Source organism: Lepidochelys kempii, chromosome 3, assembly GCF_965140285.1.
Source record: "Lepidochelys kempii isolate rLepKem1 chromosome 3, rLepKem1.hap1, whole genome shotgun sequence".
Lineage (NCBI taxonomy): Eukaryota > Metazoa > Chordata > Testudines > Cheloniidae > Lepidochelys > Lepidochelys kempii.
Genome location: NC_136382.1, coordinates 179,290,156 through 179,316,931, shown reverse-complemented (window position 1 = coordinate 179,316,931; position 26,776 = coordinate 179,290,156). Strand labels below are relative to the sequence as shown.

Sequence of the window (26,776 nt, the reverse complement as noted above, 5' to 3'; positions counted from 1 at the left end):
CACTCTCCTGAGGATAATGCAGAGAGATAAAGAATGGATGTTGCTTGAATGCCAGCAAACACCAGGACCATATGCTGCCAGGCTTTGTCATGCAATGTTACCAGATTACTTGCTACTAGCATGGCGTGGTAAAGTGTCCTACCATGTTTCAGAGGAACAGCCGTGTTAGTCTGTATTCGCAAAAAGAAAAGGAGTACTTGTGGCACCTTAGAGACTAACCAATTTATTTGAGCATGAGCTTTCGTGAAGTGAGCTGTAGCTCACGAAAGCTCATGCTCAAATAAATTGGTTAGTCTCTAAGGTGCCACAAGTACTCCTTTTCTTTTTGTCCTACCATGGAGGACAGAATAAGGCTGCTCTTCCCAGAAACCTCCTGCAAAGGCTTTTAGAGTACCTCCAGGAGAGCTTCATGGAGATGTCCCTGGAGGATTTCCGCTCCATCACCAGACACGTTAACAGACTTTTCCAGTAGCAGTACTGGCCACGAATGCATCTCAAATGCATCAAAGCTACTTAATCATTAAAAAACGCTTGCTTTTATAACATGTATTATATTTAAAAAGGTACACTCACCAGAGGTCCCTTCTCCGGCTTCGTTGGGTTGGGAGGGTATTTCAGTCAGGGTGATAAGAAGATCCTGGCTGTCGGGGAGAACGGTGTGCTGTGTGCTCTCCCCAAGATCGTCCTCCTCCTCATCATCTTCCCCATCTGCAAAATCATCAGGCATGGCGGAGAGTACCCCATCATCGGAGTCCACAGGGGTAGGGTAGTGGTGGTGGCCCCCCCCTAGAATTCCATGCAGCTCAGGGTAGAAGCGGCATGTCTGGGACTCTGTCCCGGAGCGCCCGTTTGATTCTTTGGTTTTCTGGTACGTTTGTCTGAGCTCCTTAAGTTTCACGTGGCACTGTGTTGCGTCCCTGATGTAGCCACTGTCCCTCATGGCCTCGGACATTTTTTGAAATGTTTTGGCATTTCATCTTTTGGAACGTAGTTCTGATAGCATGGATTCCTCTCCCCATACAGCGATCAGATCCAGTACCTCCTGTTCGGTCCATGCTGGAGCTCTTTTTTAATTCTGGGACTGCATGGTTACCTGTGCTGATGATCTCTGCATGGTCACCTGTGCTGATGAGCTCGCCTGGCCAAACAGGAAGTGAGATTCAAAAGTTCCCGGGGCTTTTCCTGTACACCTGGCCAGTGCATCTGAGTTGAGAGTGCTGTACAGAGCGGTCACAATGGTGCACTGTGGGTTAGCTCCCAGAGGCCAAATACCTTCCAATTGTGTCCATACTAACCCTAATTCGAAATGGCGATGTCGATTTCAGCGCTAATCCCCTTATTGGGGAGGAGTACAGAAATCAGTTTTAGAGCCCTTTATGTTGAAAAAATGGCTTTGTTTTGTGGACGGGTGCAGGGTTAATTTGGATTTAACGCTGCAAAATCCAACATAAACTCGTATTGTAGACCAGGCCTGTGACAAAGCTCCTCCTCTGCCTTGGTGGGTCCTGCGCTTATTGGTGGATTTTATCGCCTCAGAGGTTCACGACAGCCCTCAGCTTGGCCACTTTCGTGGCTCAAATCTGCCGTTCACTCAGTTAGCCTCATCACTGGCCAGCATGGGGAAAGGAAGAAGAACAATCCCCGCAGTCTCTGCTGATCCACCTAGTGGATTGGGGAACAGGCCAGAGACCTCCCCCTCTGGTGGAACCCACAGTCCAGTTTAACTCCTCCGGTATCAAGTAGGGAGTTGGGGGGATGGAGGGAACCCAGGCCCACCCTCCACTCCGGGTTCCAGCCCAGGGCCCTGTGGATTGCAGCTGTCTACAGTGGCTCCTGTAACAGCTTCATGACAGGTACAACCCCCATGGCTATTTCCTAATGGCCTCCCCCTGGGCTACTTCCTAATGGCCTCCTCCCAACACCTTCTTTATTCTCACCACAGGACCTTCCTCCTGATGTCTGATAATGCTTGTACTTCTCAGTCTTCCAGTAGTACGCCATCTCACTCTCAGCTTCTTGCGCCTCTTGCTCCTAGCTCCTCACACGCCCTACAAACTGAAGCGAGCTCCTTTTTAAACCCAGATCCCTGATTAGCCTGCCTTAATTGATTCTGGCGGCTTCTTGATTGGCTGCAGGTGTTCTAATCAGCTTGTCTGCCTTAATTGTTTACGGAAAGTTCCTGATTATTCTGGAACCTTCCCTGTTACCTTATCCAGGGAAAAGGGACCTACTTAACCTGGGGCTAATATATCTGCCTTCGATCACGCTCCTGTAGCAACCTGGCCTGACCCTGTCACAACACATAGCACTTCTTGTCAGGCATGAGGCATTATTGGAGTGATAGACAATTCCCAAATCCCCCAAGTCCACCCGCACACTTTCACTGTATGTGAATGAGCTTTTAGAAAATAAGGAAAAGGATAGTTCATTTATTTTGGCATTAAAATAAGTTTTCCAGGGTGAGGACTGCACATTTGGGATAAAAAAAACTCCAACAATATTAGGAATGGGTCATAGGGCAGTTTCAAAACTTCTCCAACTTTTATAAGTTACTGATCAGTAAACAGAAAATATAAAACACTGTTATGTAGCCACTCACTAATCACTTTTCACAAGTTGAGGAAATTTTGAAAAATTACTGAGTGTGGGAGTCCTGGATCTTCCTTGCCTCATCAAATATCTGAAGAAACTGAGGGTCTGCATTTTCTCCCTGGCCCCCATCATTCCTTCCCTGGATCCAGGAGACTGGTACGTCGCCCTCGACTTAGAGATGTGGAAATAAGTGTCCTTTATCTTCCACGGTCACAGAAGATTTCTCAGGTTTGTAGTGGATCAACGCCACTGACAATTCACCGATCTTCCCTGCGGCCTATCGGCAGGCCTACAGTTCTTCATGAAGTGTATGGTGGTGGGAGCAGCCTTCCTTAGGCATCGAGGCGTGCAATGACTACCCGTACCTCAATGACTGGCTGATCAAAGGTCAGTTGCAAGCTCAGGTGCAGCACAGCATCAGTACAGTATGGGCCAACTTCCAGGCACTGGATCTCTTGATAAACGAGCAGAAGTCAACCCTGGTCCTGGTTCAGAGAATAGAGTTCATCGGGACAGTGCTCGATTTGACCCAGGCCAAAGCCTCCCTACTGGAAGCCCAATTCCAAGCTATGTCAGACCTGATTTTCAAGGTCACGATTCACCCAATAACGACTGCTCGGGTCTGCCTCAAACTACTGGGATACATGTTGGCATGTGCCTACATGGTGCAGTACACAAGTCTATGCCTCAGACCGCTCCAGATGTAGCTGGCAGCTCCCTGGGCAACTGGTAATCTGTGAAAACCTGTTTTACATAATTGACAAATGTGAGAAGTAAAAAATAGCACATGTTCACAAAAATCAAAGCCTTGTGTCTCTTCAAAAACAGCTTTTGATTTTAGAAGATGTATTTTTCTTAAATTTTAGAATAGTATCAGTAATACGTGTGCAGCAGGACTTTTCAAATGTAGCAGTATTCAACAGTTACATTTGATGCTGTAGACTTTCAAATCTCTTCCTGGCTAATACAGAAGAAAATTAGCTTAAGTTTTACATGAAGAGTAGAAAGCTTGATCCTGCCAAGGCAAAGGCAAAATTTATATCCACTTGAATGGTACAGGATCAGACACAAAGAGTTTAAAAAAAACAAACCAAACCAAGCAAAAAAAAAAAAAAATCTTCAAAGCTCTATAGGAAACAAACCCTGTTTAAGGGTAGTTGGCTGGAGAATGGGCCTGTATTAACTAGCACTTAAATTCCACTGAAATAAATGGAAATAAATGGAAATTGCATGATCAAATGTGTCAGTATATTTATTTTGTTTTCTTCTGATACCTCTGACTAGGAGTTAAGGAATTGTGGAAAAATGTGTGAAAATGACATGCTTGTTTATATATTGGTTCCAATATATTACCACTAATAACTGCAGAAGATGAGAGATAATTGAGGTTAGTGCATAGTTTTTATGATATTGTGTGTTTGATTCTTCCTTCCCTGATCCAGTGTATTAGATAAAAATTGGAGGGGAAACGGGTAACTCTGGAGAGTTAGTTTTAATGTTACATATAGAGTTAAATGTAACACATATCGTTATTTTTGAGATATTGCACTCCAAGTTTCATTATCTGTGGCAAAAGCAGCTGCTTTCTTATTGTCTGAGGGTATGTCTACACTACGGAATAAGGTCGAATTTATAGAAGTCGGTTTTTTAGAAATCGGTTTTATATATTCGAGTGTGTGTGTCCCCACAGAAAATGCTCTAAGTGCATTAAGCGCATTAACTCGGCGGAGCGCTTCCACGGTACCGAGGCAAGTGTCGACCTCCGGGGTGTTGCACTGTGGGTAGCTATCCCACAGTTCCCGCAGTCTCTGCTGCCCATTGGAATTCTGGGTTGAGATCCCAATGCCTGATGGGGCTAAAACATTGACGCGGGTGGTTCTGGGTACATATCGTCAGGCCCCCGTTCCCTCCCTCCCTCCATGAAAGCAAGGGCAGACAATCATTTCGCGCCTTTTTTCCTGAGTTACCTGTGCAGACGCCATACCACGGCAAGCATGGAGCCCGCTCAGGTAACCGTCACCCTATGTCTCCTGGGTGCTGGCAGACGCGGTACTGCATTGCTACACAGTATCAGCAACCCATTGCCTTCTGGCAGCAGATGGTGCAATATGACTGGTAGCCGTCATCGTCCTGTCAGAGGTGCTCCTGGCCGCATTGGCCAGGAGCGCCTGGGCAGACATGGGCGCAGGGACTAAATTTGGAGTGACTTGACCAGGTCATTCTCTTTAGTCCTGCAGTCAGTCCTATTGAACCGTCTTATGGTGAGCAGGCAGGCGATACGGATTGCTAGCAGTCGTACTGTACCATCTTCTGCTGGGCAGGCAAGAGATGAGGATGGCTAGCAGTCGTATTGCACCATCTTTTGCCGAGCAGCCATGAGATGTGGATGGCATGCAGTCCTTCTGCACCGTCTGCTGCCAGCCAAAGATGTAAAAGATAGATGGAGTGGATCAAAACAAGAAATAGACCAGATTTGTTTTGTACTCATTTGCTTCCCCCCCCCCCGTCTAGGGGACTCATTCCTCTAGGTCACAGTGCAGTCACTCACAGAGAAGGTGCAGTGAGGTAAATCTAGCCATGTATCAATCAGAGGCCAGACTAACCTCCTTGTTCCAATAAGAACAATAATTTAGGTGCACCATTTCTTATTGGAACCCTCCGTGAAGTCCTGCCTGAAATACTCCTTGATGTAAAGCCACCCCCTTTGTTGATTTTAGCTCCCTGAAGCCAACCCTGGAAGCCATGTCGTCAGTCGTCCCTCCCTCCGTCAGAGCAACGGCAGACAAATCATTCTGCGCCTTTTTTCTGTGCAGACGCCATACCAAGGCAAGCATGGAGGCCGCTCAGCTCACTTTGGCAATTAGGAGCACATTAAACACCACACGCATTATCCAGCACTGTATGCAGCACCAGAACCTGAGAGAGTGATACCGGGCGAGGAGGCGACGTCAGCGCGGTCACGTGAGTGATCAGGACATGGATACAGATTTCTCTGAAAGCATGGGCCCTGCCAATGCATGCATCATGGTGCTAATGGGGCAGGTTCATGCTGTGGAACGCCGATTCTGGGCTCGGGAAACAAGCACAGACTGGTGGAACCGCATAGTATTGCAGGCCTGGGACAATTCCCAGTGGCTGTGAAACTTTCGCATGCGTAAGGGCACTTTAATGGAACTTTGTGACTTGCTTTCCCCTGCCCTGAAGCGCATGAATACCAAGATGAGAGCAGCGCTCACAGTTGAGAAGCGAGTGGCAATAGCCCTGTGGAAGCTTGCAACGCCAGACAGCTACAGGTCAGTTGGGAATCAATTTGGAGTGAATTGAATCCTGCCTCCTCTCATCACGCTGCCGCCACATTTGAGCTTCAGCCCTCTCTTCAGCCCGCCACTTACTCTCTTCAGCCCGCCACCTCTCCTCCCGGTTATTTTGTGCTTTCCTGCACTCTGACATTATTTGCCTCCACGCATTCGTCTGTGCTCTGTCAGTGTGGGAGGTCAGCATGAGCTCAGAGAACATTTCATCACGAGTGCGTTTTTTTTCTTTCTAATCTTCACTAGCCTCTGGGAAGGAGAAGATCCTGTGATCATTGAAACACATGCAGCTGGTGGAGAAAAAAAAAGGGACAGCAGTATTTAAAAAGATACATTTTATAAAACAGTGGCTACAGTCTTTCAGGGTAAACCTTGCTGTTAACATTACATACATAGCACATGTGCTTTCTTTACAAGGTCACATTTTGCCTCCCCCAATCGCGTGGCTACCCCCCTCAACCCTCCCCCCTCCCCGTGGCTAACAGCGGGGAACATTTCTGTTCAGCCGCAGGCAAACAGCTCAGCAGGAACGGGCTCCTCTGAATGTCCCCTGAAGAAAAGCACCCTATTTCAACCAGGAGACCATGAATGATATCTCACTCTCCTGAGGATAACACAGAGAGATAAAGAACGGATGTTGTTTGAACGCCAGCAAACATACACTGCAATGCTTTCTTGTACAATGATTCCCGAGTACGTGTTACTGGCCTGGAGTGGTAAAGTGTCCTACCATGAAGGAGCAATAAGGCTGCCCTCCCCAGAAACCTTTTGGAAAGGCTGTGGGAGTACATCCAGGAGAGCCACGAATGCCAGGGCAAATTAATCCTTTCACATGCTTGCTTTTAAACCATGTATAGTATTTTAAAAGGTACACTCACTGGAGGTCCCTTCTCCGCCTGCCGCGTCCAGGAGGCAGCCTTGGGTGGGTTCGGGGGGTACTGGCTCCAGGTCCAGGGTGAGAAACAGTTCCTGGCTGTCGGGAAAACCGGTTTCTCCGCTTGCTTGCTGTGAGCTATCTACAACCTCATCATCCTCATCTTTTTCATCCCCAAAACCTGCTTCCGTGTTGCCTCCATCTCCATTGAAGGAGTCAAACAACACGGCTGGGGTAGTGGTGGCTGAACCCCCTAAAATGGCATGCAGTTCATCATAAAAGCGGCATGTTTGGGGCTCTGACCCGGAGCGGCTGTTCGCCCCTCTGGTTTTCTGGTAGGCTTGCCTCAGCTCTTTAAGTTTCACGTGGCACTGCTTCGGATCCCTGTTATGGCCTCTGTCCTTCATGCCCTGGGAGATTTTGACAAAGGTTTTGATATTTCGAAAACTGGAATGGAGTTCTGATAGCACGGATTCCTCTCCCCATACAGCGATCAGATCCCGTACCTCCCGTTCAGTCCATGCTGGAGCTCTTTTGCGATTCTGGGACTCCATCATGGTCACCTGTGCTGATGAGCTCTGCATAGTCACCTGCAGCTTGCCACGCTGGCCAAACAGGAAATGAGATTCAAAAGTTCGCAGTTCTTTTCCTGTCTACCTGGCCAGTGCATCTGAGTTGAGAGTGCTGTCCAGAGCGGTCACAATAGAGCACTCTGGGATAGCTCCCGGAGGCCAACACCGTTGAATTGTGTCCACAGTACCCCAAATTCGACCCGGCAAGGCCGATTTAAGCGCTAATCCACTTGTCAGGGGTGGAGTACGGAAATCAATTTTAAGACCCCTTTAAGTCGAACTAAAGGGCTTCATCGTGTGGACAGGTGCAGGTTTACATTGATTTAACGCTGCTAAATTCAACCTAAAGTCCTAGTGTAGACCAGGGCTGAGTAACTATTGTGTACACAGGGCCAGATTCTGCTCTCATTTACTCTGGTTTAAACCTGGAGTAACTTGAGTAAAGTCAGTGGAGTTACTCTGGGTTTACATCAGTTTTAATGAGAGCAAAATCTGTCCTATAATCTTTAGTTCTTGCAGTTGCACTAAATAGGTGTGTTCAACCTTTACCCTTTTTTGGGGAATAGCAACTGTTATGTGACTTGCATGGCATTTTAGATTAATAAATCATCCTTTCTTACCTTTCAGTTTTTCTCTAGTTAGTTACCTACAAGAGAATTTACAAGAGCAAACATGAGTAAAAAGGAAAGACCGTGATGATGATTAACTAGAAAGTCTGCAATAATTGTAAGCCGTAGCTTGCACACTGCTTCCGTCTACAGAGATTAATGCCTTTCACAGAGTTATAGTTTCACTGCTTTGTTTCAGAACACAACAGTGTAAAGAATGCATTTATTTTATAATTTTAAAATAGCTAGGGATACCTTGTGTATTGTCTCTCTGGCTTTAAACGTAGGGTGACAGAAAATAAATAAATGTCTTTGATGAATAACTCAAAACGAAAACATTTTTTCCTAAAGCCCTTTGCCCCTTAACCATCTGTCACACAAGTTAACTTCGTAAGTGTCCACAGAAAAAAATAATGTATTTGAATCCTAATGATTGTGTATGATTGTTTATGATTGTTTTAGGGTTCAGAGTTTCTGGTTGTTCCCAAGCTGGCACTAAAAAGGCAAACTTAAGGGTTTTTTGTTTTGTTTTGGGTTTTTTTTGGTAATATTAACTGTACATGCAGCCTTTTGAATACTTTTTGGAGGAGAGTTATAAAGTGGAACCTTAACTTGGAATTTCCAGGTTTGTTAATTTTATGTTTTTTGAGAAAATGACAGAATTTTCTCAAGGGTTTTTTGGCTGAAGAAAGTGATATATTTGTTCAACTGTAACTCATTTTTTGAATAGGAATGTCCTGAGGTGTTTTTTAAACCTGTGACAGCAGTCTGTGAAGACCGTACAAGCTGCTTGGAGAGATTGGCAGATCTTGAAATCCATGCAGGGGTAGATCCTATTCTGTCCCAAATAGTCTCTTGCCTCCAGATGTTGTTTCACCCCTCTCATTATTACCATACCAGACCCTTTTGTCTCCCATGAGGCTTTAGTCATAAAGCTCCAGTCAGGCCATTTGCAATTTACAAAGCATGACTCCAACTGAGGCATGCATCTAATGCATGTTTTGTAATGTGTACGTATATTGTTAATGGATATTCATCTCTGTGGGTTGTTTGTGATAGCTATTATTTAAATGAAGTTACATGAAACTCCAAAGCTACGTGTTAAATACAATGGTGGAAGAGTAATTGGAAATGTGTAGGTAAATCTGTTTCAGAGAGACACTGAGCCACAAGAGTGCTAGGAAAATCTGTTTCTTTTTTTAAAAAAAGACATCATTTAAAAAACCTGACATATCTGAAACTCAGGATGTGATTTGCCCCACACTTTACAAAAATTTCTAACCAGTGATGAGATATGATGTGAAATTTCATGTCAATTTGATTTGGTTTTGTTAAAGGTGGGCCTGTACTCAGACATTACCTTTAACCTTAATTATGATGGCATTAGTGCCCCTCCACAATACATCACATAATTAATATTTGTTAAGGTTTCTTGGTCAATTAAAATGAATAATTGAGGAGAAGTCTAAACATGAAAAATATCCCAAGGGCTTGGTGCACATGAGAACCTTGTGATAAATTCAGAGCATTGCCACATAGCAGTAAACTAAATACTAGGTTGACAGTTTTGGAGTCAATAGCAAATAAGCATATTAGGATTTTATGTTACTAGAGCAAAAATAGGAACTGTCAGGATTCCCATTTGTGAGAAATCTTGATACATCTGGTATAGAGCTTCAGAAATACAGACAGAACCTATTTGCTTTGCTCTTTCCATTGCATTATCAACAAAGTGTAAAGTGGAGCCTTTAAAAATGTATAGAGTGGGCCCAGCAAAGCAGCTGAGTCAGCATCACCTGATGATCAATGCCATTCAAAGTAGCTGATGTGATCATTATGGAAAACTGTCATATCGATCACTAAAAGATCAGTCAGGCTGTCCACATGGCAAGCAAACTGGATGGCAACTACAGCGGGGGCAAAATTCACAGAAAACAAGCTACAAGAAGTCTTAGTGTGTACCACTGCTTTTTTTTCACAACGCACAGAAAGCCCGAGCAGATAAACTGTCCAAACACAGAGCTTCTTCCCATCCTCAGCATGCCCCTACGTGGGGTGGTGCAGTGGTATAGAGCCTGCACTGCTCCAGCATGCCCCTACGTGGGGTGGTGCAGTGGTATAGAGCCTGCACTGCTCCAGCATGCCCCTACGTGGGGTGGTGCAGTGGCATAGAGCCTGCATTACTCTATACCTGCTGTAGTTGCTCCCTGTTCAGGGCAGTGTTGCCCCACATTGTGATGGATAGGCCAGAATTTGGCCCCAGATTCATAATGGGAAGCTGACTTCAACCTTAACTATGGAGTGGCTACTGCCATTCTACAGTACTGCTTGGTATTTTGTGCCAGATTTTGAGATACCTTGGAATAGTGAAAAGAAAAGGAGGACTTGTGGCACCTTAGAGACTAACACATTTATCTGAGCATAAGCTTTCGTGAGCTACAGCTCACTTCATCAGTCTGCATCCGATGAAGTGAGCTGTAGCTCACGAAAGCTCATGCTCAAATAAATTGGTTAGTCTCTAAGGTGCTACAAGTCCTCCTTTTCTTTTTGCGAATACAGACTAACATGGCTGCTACTCTGAAACTTGGAATAGTGGTGAAGGGTATTATATAAAACCAAATTAAATTGGAATTCACACTAATATTTGGTCTGGAAAACAAATGGTTAATTTGAGCCTTTTATTTATTTCATTAAAAAATACAAAAAACCAAACACCATCTCCAAGAAATAGAAACAATGCAGCATGTGAGACATTTGCATTATCATAACAGTCATTATTACCAACATCAGAATAAATACAAGACATGAGGGCTTGTCACAGAAAATTATTTAGCATTCCATCTGGTGTATTGCAGACATTTTCCTATTTTAAACACTAACCAGTACAGATGAGAGAGAATCTCCCTTTCAGTGCAATTTGAGGTGTAGTCCAAGGACTTAAGAAATTCATAAACTCAAATTTATCAAATTCAATATTCAGACACACAGGGGACTATCCAGAGTTTAAAAGTTCACGTTTTGTTTTTAGTGGTTTATTGTCTTAGTGATATTATTCAGATAATTTTTTTCATTTTTAAGCATATCTCTGCTCTATTATCAGTCATGTCTACGGTAGTGTTACAGTCTAGACTTGCATAGCAACACTTTGCTAAGGGTGTGGCTGCTGTAAGTGAGTTGATATGCCCGCAGGTATGTGCACTGCTTACCTATTGTTGCAGGAAAAAGCTTTCTTATCAGTATAACATAGTTCAGACTTCAGAGCCAGAAGGTTAACCATTGTAGGAGGAAAATTACAAAAAAGAATTCTGCAAGATAGAGATGGACCTGTACTGGCACACCAGATCCAAACCCCCTTAACCTTTGGGAAAGCTCAGATCCATATCTGAACATCATAGCCCAGCCCAATTTGATTCCAAACATTATTCTCATTAATTTTGGCCCTGCTGTGGAATTTGTATGGTTGGTGCGCTTCCTCTCCCCCTCCTGGAGATCAGGGGGCTGCAAATGCACTATGTGGATTTCATGGTGCTTTCTGTGCATTTCGGAGACAGCTGATTGTACAAAGATTATCAGGAAAAGGTTTTAGTAAGAACATGGATTTGCCCTACTGGGATTAGAGCTGTGTTCTATCAAGTAGAGTATCCTGCCTCCAGCAGTGATCAATACCTGTTGCTTTAGAAGAAGATAGACTTCCCTGAGCCCTTTCTGTCCCCACTGAATTTATACATACACCCACATGTGTACACACAGTTACACCCAGCCATTGTGCAACACTGCAAATGAGGTGAAAAATCTTACCTGACCCCTGCTGACAACTCCCTAAAGCATGAGATTTGGTTGCACTTATATTAGTTTATGTAGCTATTATTTAGTTAGTTACTAATGTTGAGTAAAAAGAAAAGGAGTACTTGTGGCACCTTAGAGACTAACAAATTTATTTGACAGGTTTCAGAGTAAGCTCATTCTTAATCTTTCCCTGTTTGCTGTAGAGGATGTTGATTAGGTTCTGCAGTTTCTTTGAGAGCATGTGGCTCAAGCTGTCAGCATAGTCTGTGTGGTATGTAGTATGTAATGTGGTATGTAATGGATTTTTTACCTTCAGTCCTTTCGGTATGATGTCCATCTGTTTGCATTTGGAAAGGAAGATGATGTCTGTCTGTATCTGTACGAGTTTTTTCATGAAGTTGATAGATTTCCACTCCATACGGCTAAATTCAGTGCCTTCCATAATGACAGGTTTCAGACTGGCAGCCCTGTTAGTCTGTATTCGCAAAAAGAAAAGGAGTACTTGTGGCACTTTAGAGACTAATAAATTTAAATAAATTACAGCTCACTTCATCAAAAGCTGATGCTCAAATAAATTTGTTAGTCTCTAAAGTGTGACAAGTCCTCCTTTTCTTTGTGCGAATACAGACTAACAGGGCTGCCAGTCTGAAACCTAATGTTGAGTAGTCCCTTTCAAATCTAGTGTTAGTGCCACAAGCACATATGGTGTTCTGAAGACTGCGGGTGGGACTTTCAGAGGCACCTAAGTGATTAAGGGCTGGTCTACACTGGCACTTTAAAGGGCTGCAACTTTCTCGCTCAGGGGTGTGAAAAAACACCCCCCTGAGCACAGCAAGTGTCAGCGCTATAAAGCACCCGTGTAGACAGTACACTAGCGCTGGTAGCTACGATTCTCATGGAGGCGCTTTAGCGTTGCCAGTGTAGACTAGCCCTTACTTAGAATATTTTACAGGCATGACTATGTCAGCAAGGGGGTGTGTGTGTTTTTTCTTACAGGTATGACTGCCTAGTAAAAGCCCTAGTATAGACACAGCTCTACTGGTATGAGGCACTTTACCAGGGTTAGCTCTATTTTGCTTTGCCGAACCCAGATAGTCACATAGGTATGAACGTTTTTATATTTTTATATATATATATATATGAACGCTGTTTTATCTGTGCCTGAATACTTAAAAAGCAGCAAAACTTTGAAGTGTAGTCAAGGGCTTAGGTGCATGAGTGCTTTTAACTATCAATGGGATTTTGGTCCTATATGGCTTTTGGAAGTCCTACGTTGAGTTTCTCCTGGGAGGTGCTGAATCCTCTCACGCTTCTTGATATCAATGACTGTACAACACCATCCAGATCAGACCCTTTGTGCATTTGTTCACAGGTACCTCTCATAGGACTGCTTGAATTTGCACATAACTAGGAGTAGGAGTAGGGCTGCGGCAGTCAGTGGGGTCGACTGTGGTTCTTCTACAGAAATTGTCTTTACAAGTAGTGTCTGACTAAAAGCTGGTGAAACTGCAGTGACAAACAAAGACAACATTTTGAAATAGTAACTGAGGGATTGGAGTGGGCGGGGAAGGGAGAATTGACTCAGATGGAAAGGAATTTGGAAATGTGAGAAATAGGGGGAAAATGCTTGTGTGAACATTATCAGCATTTTTTAAAAAAAACAGGCAAACAAGAGCCTGTAGTGAGCACATGAAACTGGAATTGAGCTCTGTGGATTTATATTATTGAAAGGTGAGGGCTGGGGAGAAGAATGCTTCTGAAGAAAAACTGAAGCACAGTGTCTAATGTAATTGAAGATCATTTGAGTTTTGATAATTCTCATGCTGCTGCTGTTCATTTATATTACAGAAGTGTTAAAAGGCTCCATTCAGGGTCAGGCCCATAGAAGAACAAGACATCTTCATTTACATTAACACCCCCACCCACACCCCACGCACACCCTGTATTCTCCGAGTGCCTCCCATGGAAAATCATTAGTCTCACAGTAATACCCACCATATATATAACTGAGCAGGCAGAAAAACACACTCAAGAGATATCAAAATGTTTAGCAGCTGCAATTAAACCTAAATTAAATAGAAAGGAATTGCTGTTTAAACAGCATTTTTGCAACGGCATTTGTCCCTAGCACAGTCCATATTTTTAAATGCAGCCTTTGTGCTAAATACTGAATGAGTGCTGCTTGTACATCAGCGTTACTTTTTTAAGTGAACAGTCTTGAAGATAAATGAAGAAAAGTGTTCTCCTTTTCAAGTGATAGTAATCTGAGACTTTTCCGTTACATGAGGCTCTTAACAAAAGATTGTAATTCCACCAGCTTTGTTTAGGAAGGTTCCATTGTCTCTAGAGTATGCCTAGATGTTAAAAAAGTCCAGGAGGAGAGTCATGCTTTCAGCTTTTCACTTAAGGGCTTGGAATGTATACATTCCATTGAGTGCTTTGGATTGTAAAAGCTGGCTGAATGTTTCAAGATCCTTTTAGCCCTTCCCCTGCACCCCCACCGCCTTACCCTTGGTACAGCCTTCCTTGCCTCTACAATGCTTTATGCTAATCAAGTGACATCACCACTAAGCACACAGCGAGTGGCTACTGATTATATTACAAACCAGCAGAAAGATCTGACTGAGGTGTGTGGTGCTGCTCCTGGAAGCTTTGGGAAGGAGGGCAGTGGATGGCTCTGTGCTTCTTTTACTTTGGGTTGAATCTGAAACTTACTTTTATTTTATAGTTTAATTGCATTAGGGTTAGGTTTGTAACTGAAACCATCTTGGAGCACTGAGGGTTCCATGTAGTAGAGAGAAAAATAAACCATGGGGGTTTAAGTTTGAATGTGCTACTGGCAACTTACCATCAAGCTACACTACTGGATTTTGAACCGAAGCTGTTATTTACTTAAAGTGCAGCCAGAGCATTTTCACTGGTGAGGGGGGCCAACCTTCTGAGGAAGTTGGGATTTGCTTGGATGTATGGTGGATTAACCTGTGGGGTTTTTATGCTGCAGTTCGACATATCACTGAGTTGTAAATGGAATTACAAAAACCAACCGGTATGCCAGGGCCATTGTCCTCAGGTTATGCAACTCAGGTGCCATATAACTATAATCAGTTAGAAGGAAGATTCAAGCAGTTACAAGGTAAGCCGGTGCCTATGCCTTTTTCTTAAGTGTTGCTATGATATGATGCCTGTAAACATATTAGCATGAGCTGGTTCTGATGCTACTGTAACACGCAGAGGCCAAGAGTGCTGCTGTGATAAAAAGCTTTGCATTCTTTTAAAAAATACTGTAAATCCTCTGTTCCTCTGGGAATGCCTTGGTCTTACACAGTATGGGGGACACCTTCAGCTTTATAGGTGACAAGAGGACTACATCAGATCCAGTTATTTAGAACAATAGGAAAGTGGGGGAACAGTGTGGGAGTGGTCTTTTTGTTTGAAACTCCTCAGCAAATTACACTTGTGAATATGGTATTTAATCATGGAATCTTAATTTAGTTAGCAGTGCAGGAGCTACTTCTGATTCCTTACAGCACTTCCTTGTAAAATGTAACCTGGTGTTTCAAATCAAGAATGATCGCTTTTCTTCCAGACATATTAGTTTGCTTAAATGGCGAATCTTCAGAATCTGTAGTACAAGGAAACGGTCACATATTTTAACAATCCCATTCTCTCTGCAATTTATTTAGTTCAATTTAATTTAAAAAAAAACCTAGATAAGTTCATGGAGGATAGGTCCATCAATGGCTATTAGCCAGAATGGGCAGGGATGGTGTCCCTAGCCTCTGTTTGTCAGAAGCTGGGACTGGGCGATGGGATGGGTCACTTGATGATTACCTGTTCTGTTCACTCCCTCTGGGGCACCTGACATTGTGTCTGAAGACAGGATACTAAGCTAGATGGGACCTTTGGTCTGACCCAGTATTGCAGTTCTTATGTCCTTTTGGAGGGAGAGGAGTGGTATTTTTTATTGTCTGTTATTTTAATTTCTGCTTTGTGTGAGTGCATGGAAAGTGACATTTGTTTCTAGAAATATTCTTGTGTCCTACAGAAAGTAATGCAGGGTCTGATCTGTGGTGAAATCCAGAGCATCATCAGGGTAAAGAAATAGAAACAGGCCCAGCATCTCTTTTTTTAATATGGCAGTACAAGTTCTGATGTTCCTCTGAGTCTGGCATGTCTCAGGGATCAAGGAAACTCAGATATTGTCGTTTGAAAATCAAAAAGAAATCATAATCGAAACCAAAATTCTCTTCACTTTGCAAATCCATGTGACTCAGTAAATATTCCCAGAGCAATCCAAGTGCAATGAAGTTTAACCCCACTGTACACATTTCTTATTTTACTCTCATCTGTACCACAAGTGTGGTCCTGTGGTTCCTGTCAGAGAGGGAGGAAGAACCGAGGTTAGCACAAAGAATGTTTTTATTTGTTGGCTTAAAGAGAAAAAAAAGTTCATTCATAGTAGTTTTATTTTGTAAGTTAGCTCACAGTAATGATTGCACACTGGATCCGAAGAGATAAAATGACAACATTTTAAACGTTGGTAAACTAGTCATTCCTTAGGCACAGCACGAAAAAATCAAGGCTCCAAATTTACAAGAGCGCATATGTTAAAATCTTTAGCTTACACATCTGTCAGATCATATACTGCAATAGTTACTTTAAAAAAGAGCCAGCTGAATTTGTGGCAGAGAGAAAAATATACGAACTCATGTCTCTTGCTTTGCTGGTAAGTTAAATGTCCTAACAAAATAGGTTTTGTCATTTTAAGTTACAGCACGTCAGGAATTCAAGTCAGTTTACATCCCCTTGAAATAGGCAAGCAGACAGCTTGTGGTGTAAGCACAGAAAGTGTGTTTTTCCCTTAAAAGAGTATTTCTGTGCTGACTTCAGAAATCAAGTCACTGTAACAGTCTCTTTACTGCAGTTTCCTCTGAAGAATGGACAGTTAAAAACCAGGGAGTTTTTCACAAGGTATAGGGTGGGAGGGGCTTTGTAGCAGACTGCCCATAACAAAAGGCTGTTTATTCGCAGTGCAGAGGTGGGAGTCTTGCTTGAAAAAACTGTGCTGACAGTGATCTTGTTCAGGGTGGAACTTAACTACAGGAAATGTCTTAAACCATGCACTAAATAGTCCATGAAGTGCCAAACAATAACACCAAATACTGAGTGTTGCAAAGGGGGGGTGGGGAGCAGTTTAGTACTGCTGACCCTGGCGATCTTACCTCAGACTTGAAGGCTCTTCATTTGGAACACGTTTAAAAGTCTTAATTTTTGCAGTTGGTATAAAATTCGAAAGCGACTGTTGTCCTCTAAGCTGGCTATAATATACTCAGTTCAAAATATTGTGGGTTCTGTGCACTGGAAGTTGCTTAGTGTGGCCATGCTCATGCTTCTGGGCTAATCCAGGACCAGCAATGATGAGCTGAAGAAGTACAATATTTTTAAATTACACTTTCATGGCATTTGTTCTTTCCCATCACAAAGGGTGAATCAGCAAAAAAAACCTCGATGACCTTGGTTGCACCCTGCACGTCTTGCAGGCTCTGTGGAACAGCACCACTGTTTTGTTTTATTTCGGGTTTTATTCTGGGTTTCCCACATTTAGACCTGTTCTCTAAGTTGTGACTCGCTGCCCTGGTGACAGAAGCGACACTACTTTAGAGATCTCATAATAAATACAGAACGGAATAACATTCATTGACCTCTCTACCACCCTGAACCTGTCCCCCTATTTTTCATAACCCTAAAAGTTTTTGGTTTTGGCCCTGGATCTGCACCTCTGTACTAGGCCCTGGCAAGGCTCTGTTCAAATTTAGTGCATTCTAGGCTTCCCCTGTAAGAAACTCTCGAGTAGATTAAACAGAAGAGTATCTAGGCTCAGCACAAAGCTGCATATACATTTAGAGATGAGGATGGCTCTTTCTTTGACCTTGCCTCACAAAAAGGAGGCAAGTGTGGCTGGAGCTGGAAGTGTCACATCACAGGAGAAGAGAAAAGGAGCCAGGAGGCAGCTTGAACCTACACAGCATCCTAAGAACCCAAATTACACCTGCATTCCTCTGTAATCCACCTCTTTCAAATGCAAAAAAGTGGCTCTGATGAGTAGTAAGAGATGCAGCTGATAAACTTGGTGATGAGGCTGAAGAGATTTAAAACATGCCCCCCCACATGTCTCATTAGTCTTTTGAAATCTTATATTCTTTGGGGTAGTATTTTTAGATATAGAAAGCAGTGGTATTCAGTCTGTGTGGCAACACCCACCCTCCAAATGTTTCTCAGCTCTGACTTTCACACACTAGTCACCACACCCCTGCAAGCCATTTCCACCAGTAGGCAAAATCAAGCAGGAGCTAGTGGGGCATGCCACAGTGAACTGAGAGCAACTAACCCTATCCCTTGTTTATGAAAGGATGCCAAACCAGAAGAGAAACTGTATTAAACTGGTGCTAAAGGTACAGATGGCATTAGACATCAAAAGAAGGTGCATAATGTATGCAGTGTAGTTACAGCCAGGTCCGACCCAGGATATTAGAGACATACGGTTGGTGAGCTAATATCTTTTATTGTACAACTTCTGTTGGTCAGAGAGACAAGCTTTCGAGCCACACAGAGCTCTTCTTCAACTCTCGGTACTGGTGCATAAGGATGGCTAGGTAATCTGCTGTAGATTTAGAGTTACTTAGTCATCATGGTCATTGTGTGGGTGAGAATCTTAATGCAGGTTAAGAAGCTGAGGGGATTCTTGTGCAAGTTCTGTTCACTTTAATAAACCTCACATGAGTTAATTTTTTTATGGTCAGGTCACGCAGTCCTTACTTATCACTTAAGGGATAGCATTATCGGCTGCCATAGTCATAAATCTACATATAGGTGGTCCATTCTTTATGGCCATTTGTACAGTAAATAAAGGCTGCCTTTTAGGGATAGAGCAGCTGGCCGCGAATGAAGACAGTCCTCAGAAAGTGGCCCACAGAAAACCTGTTTCCCGTTAACCTGCCCAAGGAACTGCTGGAGAGAGCTCATCCAATTTAGTTGAGAAATTAAATGAAAAGAAAACACAAAATGTTAATGTGACACTGAGAGGTATTTTGAAGTAGATTCTTGCATCTCTATTAAGATCCACAATGAACACCTAGTAATTTCAGTGCTGTGGGAAGGCAATCCTTGATGAGAGAGGAGGCAGCCATCATCACCACAGTGCAGTGGTTTTCAAACTTTTTTTCTGGTGACCCAGTTGATGCCTACGACCCAACGGAGCTGGGGATGAGGGTTTTGGGCTGTGAGAGGGGCTCGGGGTTGGGGCAGAGGGTTGGAGTGCAGGGGTGAGGGCTGCGGGGTGGGGCTGGGAATGAGGGGTTCAGGGTGTGGCAGGGGGTTGGGGCTCTGGGCTGGGGTGCAGGCTCTGAGATGGGACCAGGGATGAGGGCTATGGGTTGCGGAGGAGCTCAGGGCTGGGGTAGGGGGTTGGGGTGCGGGATTGGGGTGTGGGCTCAGGCAGCTCCCGGTCAGCAGCTCAGTGGGGGTGCAAAGGCAGGCTTCCTGCCTGTCCTGGCACTGCTGACTGAGCTGCACCTCAGAAGCGGCCAGCAGCAGGTCCAGTTCCTAGGCAGAGGCGCGCGGCACTCACCTGTAGGCACCGGTCCCCCCGTCAGCTCCCATTGGCCGATGCTTGGGGCGGGGACAGCGCGTGGAGCCCTGTGGCCTCCCCATCTAGGAGCCGGACCTGCTGCTGGCTGCTTCCAGGGTGCAGCGAGATGTCGGAACAGGTAGGGACTAGCCTGCCTTAGCCAGGCAGCATCGCTGATGGGACTTTTAATGACCCAGTCAGTGGGGCTGACCAGAGCTGCCGCGACCCAGTGCCTTACATTCCATGACCCAGTACTGGATCACAACCCACAGTTTGAAAACCACTGCCACACTGCTTCCTTAAATTCATTCCCATGTAATCAACAGAACTGAGTAGCATTTATTAAAATTTCTGGAATTTATAGCACTGTGCCTTTATCAATTTCTGCAGTGTAATTACGGGGTTCATTCCAAGCTGTAAGATTGTACCATAGGTGTGAAATTGCCTACAATCATTATAGTTTTAGAATTCCTGGAGAGGAAGTCAGCTTGATTTGTACTGAGGATGAATCCCCAGAAGAAAGCTTGCCCTTGAAAGGAGCTGTATGAAGTCCCAAGCTTGGTGGTAGATGTTATTTTTGTTTTTAACAACTTAGGTTTGTGCATTTTTAATGAGAGCCAAATTCTCTCTGTTGCACTCTCCATCAGATTATTATGGAGGTTTCCTTTATGGTTGTTAATTACTGTATTTTCTCAAGTTCTTTAAAAAATATCTTGCTTTTAGAGATTTAAGGCCTGATCTAACACTCACTGATGTAAATGAAAAGATACCCCTCCCCGCCATCGACTTCCTCAGACTTTAAGATCAGTCCTTAACTCTGCTTGGTAGCTAGATGTAGTGACTTGACTCTCTAAAGTTTTCCTTTAATGAAATGTTGAGACTGCTAGGAGATGTGTGTGATAAGACCCCTTCTTATTAAAAGCTGTCTGATAGGTTTCAAAATGTAATTTGTAAGAGAGAAATCAGCATCAAGCAGATGTGTTTCTAATGAAGTATCAAAGGGATTGGTTCTTGGCCCTCTGCTATTTAACATTATCATGAACAAAAGAAAACATAATATCACTGATAAAGTTGGCTTATGACACAAATTGGGAGAGTGGTAAATACTGAGGACAGGTCACTGTACTGAGGAATCTGGATCATTCTGCAAGCTGGGTGCAAGCAAACAATATGAATTTTAGTTTCACTAGATGTAAAGGTATACACCTAGGAAAAAGAATGTGGCCCACATTTACAGGGTGGGAAACTCTATTCTAGAAAGCAGTGACTCTGAAAAAGATTTGGGAATCACAGTGGGTAATCAGCTGAACATGAGCTGCCAGTGTGATGCTGCGGCCAAAAGGGCTAATGCAATCCTTGGATGCATAAACGGAGGTCTTGAGTTGGCACACTGAGGTTATTGGTGTAACCGCTGCTGAAATGTAGTGTCCATTTCTGGTGCCCACAATTCAAGAAGGATGTTGATAAACTGGAGAGGCTTCAGAGAATGAGTAAAGGATTAGAAAACTTGCCTAATAGTGTTAGACTCAGGGAGTTCACTCTATTTACCTTAAGAAAGAGAAGGTTAAAGGGTGACTTGATTCCACTGTGTAAGTAAAAATATGCTCTCAGAATTATTTGGCAGGGGGGAGGCTATTGCCTGTGTTACACAGGAGGTCAGACTAGATGATCGCAATGGTTCCTTCTGGCATTGGAGTCAATGAATCTATTCTCACATTTGGGCACCCATGATCTGGGACACAGCACAACACATTCACTAGCCCTGTGGTGGGCCTGCAGCGTGCTGGTCGCTGCTTCCCGCAGCTCCCATTGGCCTGGAACTGCAAACTGCGGACACTGGGCACTACCTGCAGACAGTCAATGTAAACAAACTGTCTCGCAGCCCGCCAGCGGATTACCCTGACGGGTCGCAGGTTGCCCACCACTGCACTAGCCCATCGTGAAGTGGATTGCTGTTCAAAATAGCAATGTGGAACACAATAGTTTTCATTTTGGGCTGAGCCTTTCAGTAGATTTCCTATAGTGAAGATGATCGAGAATCGTTCATGGAGAAATATAGTGAACTTTAGTCCAAGACTAAATCTATAACTTTTTGTAAAAAATTGATTTCACTGAGGAAAAAGTCAAAGTGAGAAAATACACTTTATGTGAGCAGGGGTACAAGCAAACATGGTAGGGTCAGTTTAGTCCTCTTTACGAAATATTTCACTGGAAAAGCAAACTTGACTACATTGCACTATAAAAGTGAACTATGATCATTTGACTGTGATGTGTTCCGTGCAACAACCCTTATCCTGACAGCAGTATCCTTCAACATAATATCTACTTTTGATGTGAATCTTACACCTGCAGGAAGCCAGAGTAGCTAGGTTTGGTGTGGGGGGTTCACAGTTGGTAGGAAGGAAGACAGAAATATTGTTTCTAATTTTAAAAAATTGAAGGCACTCAGATAATATAATGATGGGGCCATTATACAGATAAATAGATTTAATTCCATTGAGGCCATGGTACAGCAGCAAAGCTTCTCCAAGGTCTGTACGCTTTCTCTCCTGGCCCCTCTATATGAGAGCAGTTGGCCGATGGATCAGCGTACTTGTTGATACGCTGGCTTCATCTCCAAATCGCTCTCCATGTCCACACCAGGAAGCCTCATGGAGCTGAGCAAACTGCTCCATGTTTAGGGAAGCCTTGTGTGAGATTTTAAAATTCTGCCTTACTCCTGGGCAGTGCAATGACAGCATTCTGCTACAACCAGGACCCTCTGAAGATGTGGGAGAAACCCTAAGGGGCTAGGTTTCAGAGTAGCAGCTGTCTGTATTCGCAAAAAGAAAAGGAGTACTTGTGGCACCTTAGAGACGAACCAATTTATTTGAGTAAAAGCTTTCATGAGCTACAGCTCACTTCATCGGCTAGCTAACCCTGCACTATGTCTGCACTGTAATAAAAGATACATGGCTGGCCCAGGTCAGCTGACTCAGTCTTGTGGGGCTCAGGCTGTGGGGCTATAAAATTGAAGTGTAGATGTTCAGGCATGGGCTGGAGCCCGGGTTCTGAGACCCCGCAGGTCCCTGAGCCTGGACTCCAGCCCAAGCATGAACATCTGTACTGCAGTTATATAGTCCCACAACCCAAGCCCAAGACGGCTGACCCGGGGCAGCCGTGGCTGTGTTGTGGGTCTTTTATTGCAGTATGGACATACCTTAGACAAATATAATTGAGAGAATTCTCTCTTCTGCTGCATGTATTCAGTTTTAAATCATTATACAGTAATTCAGTAGCAATGGTCTGCATAGCTAGAGCCAGTGATTACTAATGTACCCCTACTGTATGTAGACTAACCTAGCTACCAGCCATTATTGTCATGCTAATTGTTATTAGAGGTGAGGCAAAAGGGTGGGAGGGTGTATTTAATTTCAAATAAAATGTCACTCAATTTTAATGTAGTTATTTAGGCCCAGTTTAACTTGCAAGTATATTCATGCTCTATGGGCAAAATTCTGCCCATATCTCCATCCTCTGCAACCCACCGATGTCTATGTGAGAGGGCAGTTTGGTCCTTGGTCTTCAGTGGACATGCTAACACAAGTTGTACAGCTAGATGGATGGAAATGGTTTGCAGATTCCTAAATGCTTATTTAATCTGCTCTAATTATGTGGTTTCAGTGTTTATTTCTATGAGAATCTTGATTCTATTCCTCCCATTAAAAAATAATTCTGCAAACATGTGAACACTAAACTTGTTCTGGTGTGGTTGTTTCAGAAGACTCAGAAGCTGGTAATAGAATACTGTTGAAAGTCTCCTATGTTTAGAAATTCATTGGAAATATTTATGTATGTGCAATCGTTGAAAGAAGAGGCTTTAAAAAACAAACCTGTTACTTAGCTGAGTGTCTAATTTGGGGATTTAATGCAAAGGAAATGATGTGCTATGGGCTGTAATTAGAGCATCCAAGTTCTTCATTAAAGCTGACTTCCCAGCAAAACACCTGCTGGGATTTGTGCTGGATTCTTGTCCGTTCTTAAAATTAGCTGGCGAAATTTAAACCATTCGTGCATTCTCGTGCCTCCTTTTATCAGTTTTGTACCAAGGTGTGATGTAAAACTGATGCAGAGAAGCTTACAATGATGCAAAGTGGCTCATAATTGCCTTACAAGTTATTGGCTGTTTCCAGAAATGAAAGCCTTCAGTTGCAGTTACATTATAGAAGTTGTAGAGTAGCTCATAGACAAGGCTCTGTTTACTTGCTTTCTTAAAGTAAAGGATCTGGATTCTGAGGCACTCCATTGCTGCAGGCTGGAACTAATGTGGCAGCTTCATGTAAATTAAGAAGTGGAAGTTTTTAATGAATTCAATATGAAAGTGAACACTATCAATGCAGTATTCCTTATGGTATTTAATTTTATATTAAACTGAATTAACCCTGACCACACATTTTTAATTTTCAGTGTACCACAAGGGTTTTTAGAGGATATGTGTATCTCCATTAGAGAAGTCATCAAGAGAAGGCTGGAGGCTTTGGGAGCTGGGTGGAGAATAATTGTGGGTTTAGGCACCTGAGAAGATGTGTGAAGCAGTAAGACTGTAATATATACACTAGGGCTGTTGATTAAACACAGTTAACTCACGTGATTAACTAAAAAAATTAATCGGGATAAAAAAATTAATCATGATTAATTGCAGTTTTAATTGCACTGTTAAATAATGATTACCAATTGAAATTTATTAAATATTTTGGATGTTTTTCTACATTTTCATATATATTGTATTCTGTGTTGTAATTGAAATCAAAGTATATATTTTTATTACAAATATTTGCACTGTAAAAATGTTTAAAAATAGTATTTTTCAATTCACCTCATACAAGTACTGTAGTGTAATCTCTTTGTTGTGAAAGTGCAATTTACAAATGTAGATTTTTGTTGTTATTACATGACTGCACTCAAAAAGAAAACAATGTAAAACTTCAGAGCCTACAAGTCCACTCAGTCCCACTTCTTGTTCAGGCAATCACTAAGACAAGCAAGTTTGTTTACATTTAAGGGAGATAATGCTGCCCTCTTCTTATTTATAAAGTCACCAGAAAGTGAGAACGGACATTTGCATGGCACTTTTGTGCCAGATAGGCTAAACATTCGTATGCCCTTTCATGGTTCGGCCACCATTTCAGAGGACATGCTTCCATGCTGATGACGCTCATTAAAAAAATTAATGCATTAATTAAATTTCTGACTGAACTCCTTGGAGCAGATCTATATGTCCCTTGCTCTGTTTTACCTGCATTCTGCCATATATTTCCTGTTATAGCCGTCTCAGACGATGACCCAGCACACGTTGTTCATTTTAAGCACACTTTCACTAGAGATTTGACAAAACACAAAGAAGGTACCAAAGTGAGATTTCTAAAGATAGCCTTCCAAAATCTGAGAGGGATGAGGTATGGAGCTTGCTTTCAGAAGTCTTAAAAGAGCAACACTCCGATGTGGAAACTACAGAACCCAAACCACCAAAAAAGAAAATCAACCTTCTGCTGATGGCATCTGACTCAGATAATGAAAATGAATATGCATCGGTCCGCACGGCTTTGGATTGTTATCAAGCAGAACCTGTCATTAGCATGGACTCATGTCTTCTGGAATGGTGGTTGAAGCATGAAGGGACATGTGAATCTTTAGCGCATCTGGCACATAAATATTTTGCGATGCCAGCTACAACACTGCCATGAGAACGCCTCTTCTTACTTTCAGGTGACATTGTAAACAAGAAGTGGGTAGCATTGTCTCCTGCAAATGTAAACAAACTTTTACTTGTCTGAGTGATTGGCTGAACAAGAAGTAGAACTGAGTGGACTTGCAGGCTCTAAAATTTCACATTGTTTTATTTCTGAATGCAGGTTTTTTTGGTACATAATTCTACATTTGTAAGTTCAACTTTCAAGATAAAGAGCTTGCATTACAGTACTTGTATTAGGTGAATTGAAAAATACTATTTCTTTACAAGTATTTGCACTGTAAATACACAAAAAAAATAAAGTGAGAACTGTACACTTGGTATTCTGTGTTGTAATTGAAATCAATATATTTGAAAATGTAGAAAACATCCAAAATATTTAAATAAATGGTATTTTGTTATTGTTTAACAGTGCAATTAATCATGATTAATTTTTTAAATCGTGGGATTAATCACAATTTTTTTAATCGCTTGACAGCCCTAATATACATATAAGTGGGATATTTCTGCTCAAATGTTTGACTGTAGAGTAGTTTAAAATGCTGATATTATATTGTCTTTAAATTCCAGAGTCAACACAATGTTGAAGTAACTGGGAGAATTCACAACACTTGGAGCTGTCATTTCAGGCTTTTGGCAGATCGTTCTCTTCAGTTTGTATTTAGTTAATGTTTGGAATATTTGCTTTTAACTGTCAGGGCTAGAAACCTAATATTTTATAAAAACAATAGCTCAGGCTGTGGAGCATTATGTTGCTGAAAGGCCATTCTGGGTCAGATTTGGTGGTCCTGCAGTTGTGGAGTAAATGGGTCTCTGAAAACCAGAACTGTTGCATATATAACCATCTGCCAGTCTTTGAGCAGGGTGGGTTTGAGCCAGTGGCATTGAACGGAATTTCCATTGATTTAGATGGGTTAGGGCAAGGCCCTCCTGTTCCATAGGTTAAAAGAGAAACGAAAATGTGTACAGCGTCTTTAGCTGGGATCAATCTGCACAGCTCAATGGAATGCTATTGATTGACAGCAGCTGAGGGTCTGGCCCTTCATGTAGGAGACGGATAATTTAAATTAACTAAATTTGATGGAGAATCCAAAAGTCAGCTAGCCGCTTTAAACTAAATAGTACTAAATATCTGTATTTAGGAAGGTGGTTAATGTCCCAAACAGGTTTTTATCTCAGGGCTGTATCCTGTTTCCACTCAAGACAATTTGCACTTTTGCCATTGACTTCAGTGGAAGCAGGAGTGAACTCTAAGTAAACCACATAGAGGTGATGCTATTGGTAGAGAGAGGCAAAACCGTAATGCGTTTTCTCTTCTGATTTCTTTCTGAAATCTATTTTATGCTCTTTCTTCTTTTTCCTCCAGCCCTTACTTGACCATTAAACTTGTACCCTAAACAATGAAAATCTATCTAAAGTAAGGATCCAGAGAGTGTTGAGGGGAGAAGAAATTACAGATTTGCAGCATGATTCATGGGAGCCATGTTTCCTGTACTGAACTGCTTTTCTCTTATATTTTAGTACAGAACATAGTATTATGTTTAATAAGATGTTCCACAGATGTTCAGAAACTGAATTTAGCAAGTGAGGATGCAGTATCTTTTCCTGCTGCTGGTCCAAGCCAAGGCAGTGCATGATTGTTCAATAACTAGCCCTCTGAACTGTTTTGTTCCTTTTT

At 42.7% G+C, this 26,776-nt stretch overlaps 1 protein-coding gene across 5 annotated transcripts in view; it reads left to right on the top strand.

The window, feature by feature from the left end:
* Window positions 1-26,776, top strand: part of SPTBN1 (spectrin beta, non-erythrocytic 1) — a 214,669-nt gene that overhangs the window by 86,599 nt on the left and 101,294 nt on the right. Inside the window, exon 1 of one of the 5 annotated variants that reach the window (XM_073339160.2) lies at window positions 14,358-14,876. The exons of the other annotated variants lie outside the window; for them this stretch is intronic. Within the exon in view, the coding sequence (XP_073195261.1) occupies window positions 14,768-14,876 (109 nt within the window). The 5' untranslated portion in view covers window positions 14,358-14,767. Of the gene's footprint in view, window positions 1-14,357; window positions 14,877-26,776 lie in introns of those variants that run through there. 5 annotated transcript variants of the gene reach the window in all.